The sequence below is a fragment of the Lampris incognitus genome, chromosome 3 (genome assembly GCF_029633865.1).
Source record: "Lampris incognitus isolate fLamInc1 chromosome 3, fLamInc1.hap2, whole genome shotgun sequence".
NCBI lineage: Eukaryota > Metazoa > Chordata > Actinopteri > Lampriformes > Lampridae > Lampris > Lampris incognitus.
Window position 1 is genome coordinate 19,896,346 of NC_079213.1, and position 6,336 is coordinate 19,902,681.

The 6,336-nt window shown below is 46.0% G+C and overlaps 1 protein-coding gene across 1 annotated transcript in view; it reads left to right on the forward strand.

The window, feature by feature from the left end:
• Nucleotides 1-4,376: 4,376 nt before the first annotated feature.
• The window catches only part of LOC130109688 (DENN domain-containing protein 2A-like), a 15,045-nt gene continuing 13,085 nt past the window's right edge, over nucleotides 4,377-6,336 (forward strand). Inside the window, exon 1 of the mRNA XM_056276683.1 lies at nucleotides 4,377-5,428. Within this exon, the coding sequence (XP_056132658.1) occupies nucleotides 4,437-5,428 (992 nt within the window). The 5' untranslated portion in view covers nucleotides 4,377-4,436. The remainder of the gene's footprint in view (nucleotides 5,429-6,336) is intronic.

Genomic DNA, 6,336 nt, shown 5'->3' on the forward strand with positions numbered 1-6,336 from the left:
ATGCAGTAAAGTGAATGTAAAATCACAATATTTTATTGTATTAAATAAAATAGATCACTGCTATAAGAGATTAAGTGTAGTCTTCATCAGCAAACCAATGGCGGACCAATTGTCCAAACTTCGTCAGAGTTCATTAATTATGAATAGCAGAATACAAAGGTTTGATTCTTTTACTACACACATTTACTTTCAGGTGATTTAGTTATAAGAACATAGAGAAATCTAAGCCTTTACTGAGACATTTGGGGAATAGGCTTATATTATGGCACAAGATGTGGTCATACATTCTGCAAACAAAACAAAAAAAACAAAAAAACAAAAGTGCCACCGACGATGTTTATATATTGTTCCCCTTTCCTGTTTTCAGATGTGTTTTTAGTCATTAGTTTTGTGGATGTGAAAATATGCAGAATTTCAACTCCAGGGCAGAGGGAATAGGGCGTTTTACCACAGCTGTCATAAGCAACTGTGTCCAAGAAGCAGCTGAGCAGCAATGTGAATTCCAGCACACATGGGTTTTGGAGGGAAATAATGTAATACTGCACCTTTGAGTGCGCCTGCTTCTTCTCTACGGGGGCTAGTTTATTGGGTTCGGATTGATTTCTATTCAAGATCCATTCTAAGAATTCTCAATACTAGTACGTATGTAAAACCCATCAGATGAGGACAGAGTCAACAAGTTGATTAACGAAAGAGGAAGAGCAAGTGAAAAATGAGAAATGGAAAGCAAAAAGCCATACAGAGAGAGAGAGAGAGAGAGAGAGAGAGAGAGAGAGAGAGAGAGAGAGAGAGAGAGAGAGAGAGAGAGAGAGAGAGAGTCCCACACCCACAAGGACACATGGAAGGTCAGCCCAGAAAGCAGGAAGAAGTGAATGAGGGATGGAGATGGGAGAGATCAGAAAAGGGGGTGGTGTGTACTTTGGGGAAGGACTTCATCCTCCTTACTATTCCCATTGAACTGTACTTCGGCATCCGATGAATCAGATCTTCACCAGCACACCTTACATTCAAACATTAAGTAACGAGAAGGGGATTTCTGGCTTGCAAATTTGGATTATATGAATCATCCGCGTTAAGATTAAGGTTTGGATTAAGACTTCTCTAAAAGTCCCACCAATGGATACTATTGCATCAGGGGACTCTTCTAAGGGTGTGTGCTCCCATGCCACCGATGAATACATGGGATCTGTGCAGCAGAAGGAGGTAAGAAATAGACGTACCATATAATAAGACCAGACAGTTTCCATAATATTGACTTTTGATGGAAAATTGTGTTTCACAAAGTTTTTTAACACACTTTTTTTGTGGTTGACTTATCAGTCTATGAATCTGTGAAGTTTTATAGGATGTTGATGCTGACTGTGTCACACTGACAAAGAAAACACAGGCTAAGACACTGCAAACTAATAATTTGATTTAGGCATAAATTGCAATTTTGTTGTTTTCAGCTACTGTTTTCACGATTTCTCGTTCAGTGCCTTAAGAGATTTGCTGAAAAAATGAGGCTGCGTTGAAGGGGAATGAGATGCTGACAGTGATCTGCTCTCTTTGAAATATACATATATAAAAAAAGAGGATTTATATTTGAATGCAACTTTATTTGTGGGTGAGGAGCTCCACAAAACAGATGAACCTGTGCAGGATGCAACCTAGAACAGTCCTCTGAGAGGAAAATAGCAACACCTCTCAGTTTGGAAATTGAGACGGCTGTTAATTTTCTGATACGCCGCACAATTCTGGATGGTATGTCGTCTGCATCACACATGACTGCATGTCTTAATGTCGATTTCCCTGCTCACCCAACCGTACGGTGGCCCTCTGAAGAGCCACCCTACAGTTTGGCTTCCTATCAGCCAAACAAATGATGACAAAAGGTCTGAAAGCAGGACATTGGAAAGCATTATCTTAGAGGTCACTGAACTTGGGAAAAGTGACCTGAGGGGTGAGAAACCATGAGAGAGAGGAGGGGGGGGGGTTGAGTGGAAGACATTGGAGGGGAGGATAGGAGAGGTTAAAGGTCGATTCCATACAATGAAATGTGGAGTGGTTCGGCTGCATCATGGCTCCCTTGAGCAATGATCAGAGAGCTTAAATGTTGATTTGTGTGACGAACTCCATTTGGGAGCTTGCTCTGAACCTTTTGGCTGACACGCTTTGCCTCGAGTCTGCCCAGCTGGCTCCAACAAACAGCACAACACCAGCTGTGAATGAGCAGGCAACGCTTGCAAGCAATGTCAGCCGTACCAAGTTATCTCACAGGACCCCCCCCCCCAACTGGATGGTGTGTCAGTTCATCTCTTCAAGATGCTCAACTCAGCCTACTGCAGAGGACGTTTTCCGCTTTGCACGTCCTTTTACGTTCATCATTTTACAACGCAGTTCTGCATTAGACCGCAGCAGAAATGATAAATGATCTGCCATTTTTGCTCACTCTTTTGTGCATGTTTTCCTCCTTCTCTCAACCCTTTCTCATTTAAAGGCTGACTGTGACAATGGCGGCTGCTAAGAGAACGACTAATGGGCAAGACTGCATCTATTCCTCTGTCAACAGGTTAGCATCACAGGGGTCTTGCGCAGTCATTACGCTACCCACACACACGTACACACACACACACACACACACACACACACACACACACACACACATCTACCTCTATATATATATACATATATATATATATGTATATGAGACAGATCTCAAATCCCACTAATCCTTTCTAGCCTGAGAAATGAGGAACAACAGTTAAGCCGGTAGCAAAAGCTTTCACTCACTGTAACTAATGAGGAAATGACACGACGAGGCTTCCGACAGGGTTTCCATTTCCTCCTATTTATTTATCAAAACATAACAGTTTGATGAAGTGGGCCCTGCTCCAAGTGTCTGTTTATTTAGTGAGGTCAATGAGAAGAAGATGCTCGGTCATAGGCTTGTCCTCTGGCTTTTACTCCCAGCCTTTAAACCAGGGCTGGATTTTCCCACTGACACCAGAAAAAGACTGAGATGTCCCTGACGTGAACTGGCTGTCTGCACTGGGAGTTAAAGGACCTCTGTTGGCATTTAGCGCCCCCCTTTGTTAGCATACTGTGACAAGCTCCATTTTGTATGCCGTCGTATTTAGTTCTCTTAGGTACTACCATATAACATAATGTATGACAATATAGTTACCACTCTGTTAATGCAGACGGCATTCATACGTGAAGCATAACAGCAAAAACCTGCAGTTACTGGCGTCTATAATGCTTCGGTCGTTGTAGCATCGTTATTTCCCACTGAACTATTTTGAGCATTGGCTTCCTGTCGATGTTACTATTCACATCAGCCCTCTGTATGAATCAATGAGAATTAAATTAAACTTTACAGCCCTCAATTCAAGATTCAAGATTTAATTTATTGTCATTTCATTATGAACCATCCATCCATTATCCAAACCGCTTATCCTGCTCTCAGGGTGGCGGGGATGCTGGAGCATATCCCAGCAGTCACTGGGTGGCAGGCGGGGGGACACCCTGGACAGGCCGCCACACCATCACAGGGTGATTGGGGATCGCCAGTTTGAATCCTCATGTTATCTCCGGTTTGGTCGGGTGTCCCTACAGACCCAGTTGGCCATGTCTGCGGGTGGGAAGCTGGATGTGAGTGTGTACTGGTCACTGCACTAGTGCCTCCTCTGGTTGGTTGGGGTGCCTGTTCAGGGGGGAGGGGGAACTAGGGGGAATAGCGTGATCCTCCCACGTGCTACGTCCCCCTAGTGAAACTCCTCATTATGAGGTGAAAGGAAGCAGCTGGCGACTCCACGTGTATTGGAGGAGGCATGTGGTAGTCTGCAGCCCAGATTGGCAGAGGGGGTGGAGCAGTGACTGGGACGTCTCGGGAGAGTGGGGTAATTGGCCAAGTACAATTGGGGAGAAAAAAAAAGGGAGGGTTTATTTCTCTAAAAATTCCCTCAAACTATACCACTAAAAACATATAAAAACAGAGAACAAAACAACAAAGCACAAACAGTTAACACCACAGACCATTCAAGAGCAACACAGTCCATTAAAGTGCCATTTCCGTTCAATGTTGACAGCTGGTGTCTGTCAATGAGTGACCAGCACTGATGAGGGGGTTACAGGGTAGGTGGGAGGGGGCATGACCATGGGGGGGACACAGTTTGTTAATGATCCTAACTGCTTGTGGGTAGAAGCTATGTAGCATTCTGCTGGATTTAGGACAGTTTTCCCTCCAGCTACCTGGGAGGAGGGAAAACAGGTTGTGAGAAGGGTGGTGGGGATCCTTTATGATGCTGGATTGTTCAGGTTCAGGTTCAAGAAGAGCTATCATTGATATTAACTCTTTTGAATGCAGGACCACTGCACGGGGACAGGCGGGGACACGGAAACTCCCCTTAGCCCCTTTGGACAACCTGACTAACCAGTGGGACGGGCCCTCCAACATGTCTCAGAGAAGGACGACCTTTGACCCTCACAGTGGTGAGAACACCCTGTCGGTGGGCCACAAGCTCCCCCGAACCCACAGAGCCAATATCAAAGAGAAGATATCACAATGGGAGGGCAAGGAATCCCCTCAGACAGCCCCAACACCGGCTACCTCCGGCCCTCCCAGCGGTGTGAAGAGGGCAGAATCTCCGACGAAGCCCAACAGTAAACTCAGCGAGGACCCGAGAGCTGAGGAGGGCAGGAGAATAACCTGCAAGGAGGAGAAAAAGCTCAGGAAGGAGAATATAGGAAAGCTTGGGGATTCACGGCCTGGTTCGCCTATCGAGGCTGTGAGACAGCACGCAGGGCGGCTCCTCGACGGCGGCAGTAAATGCGTGAATGAATCCCAAACAAGAGAGGACTGCAGGGAAGTAACCCGCAAGGAAAAACAAAACGTGGGGAAGGAGAACGTAGGAGCACTCCGTGATTCAAGGCCTGCTTCACCGCTCGAGGTTTCCAAACAGCAGCTAGGGATGTTGAGGAGAAGTAATGATAGCAATATGAAAGAGGACAGCACCCGGGAAAAGAGGGCGGTATTCACTCTCTTTAGAAAGCTGGAGCAGGCGATGGGGAGCCATGGCAAAACCCCTTCAGAACTTGGGAACTACTTCAGCCCACCCAGCAGGGACAAGCAGGAGGACGCAAAGACGAAGGAGTCCGAATCCATGATTGGCTTTCGTGACACTTTGAAGTCCTTTGGGACCAGTGAGGACAGAGAGTCGGAAAACGTGTACACCGAGCCTGGGGCGCCCCCCATCAACCCAGTTCCTAAACCCCAGCGCACCTTCCAACACCCGAACGCCCCCGCCAGTAGGAGCCAGAGGCAGAGGAGGAGTCGGAGGAGCCTCCCCCCACTGCCCTCCATTTCCCCTCCAACTTCCCTGTCCCGTCCTCTTCCTGGTAACTACCGGAGACCCAGGGCGGACAGACTACGTAACACTGTCAACAGGTATGGAGGGATCACAGTCATCATCACAGCCCAATATCACAAATTTGTAATTTGTGATATTGGGCTACACAAATAAAATTGATTTGATTTGATTTGATCATCTAAGGTTATCATTAATTGAGAACTGTCTATAGAAAGTCCCAATAGCAATACATGTATTAAAGAGAATTAATCACAATTTTCAACTTCATCTGTTGGAGGTTTAACTCTCCAGTAGCAGCCATAACACCGAGCAGTCCTCCGTGTGTCTCTGAAACACCACTGAAGTTTGTCTTGATGCATGTTCAAAAATCCAGGTAAGGAAATCCAAGGAACTTGACTCGGTTCATCTGGACACAGCATTTATTGTGAGAAACATTTCATCCCTCATCTAAGTGACCTCTTCAGTCTCAACTGACTGCAGGTATCCCCACCCTTATAAACGATACAGTGGCATAACGCCCGAAACCAACGATCAGTTTCATATGCAAATATGGGCGTTACAAGGGCCATGGCGTACTATTCACAGAGGACTGGGCAATGGTTGCAATCACAGCATCGTAAGATGTATTGTCAGATGCACTGTAAGAACAGGGAGTCAAAGAGGCCATCTATGGGAAGAAGGAGCGACCATCCCTGAACCGAGGGGCCTAAGAGTACATCTGTCGCCATCTTACAGTGCTGTGATTGCAACCAGCCACTGTAACTCTAGTTAATGATCACGCCTATATGCATATGAAATCAATCGTTGGTTTCGGCTGTCATGCTACTGTATCGTTTATAAGGGTGGGGATACCTGCAGTCAGTTGAGACTAAAGAGGTCACTTAGATGAGTGATGAGACGTTTCCCCCAATAAACGCTGTGTCCGGATGAACCGATTCAACTTTCTTGGACCACCTCAGTTGTGTGGAAAAGTGGCGGACAATCG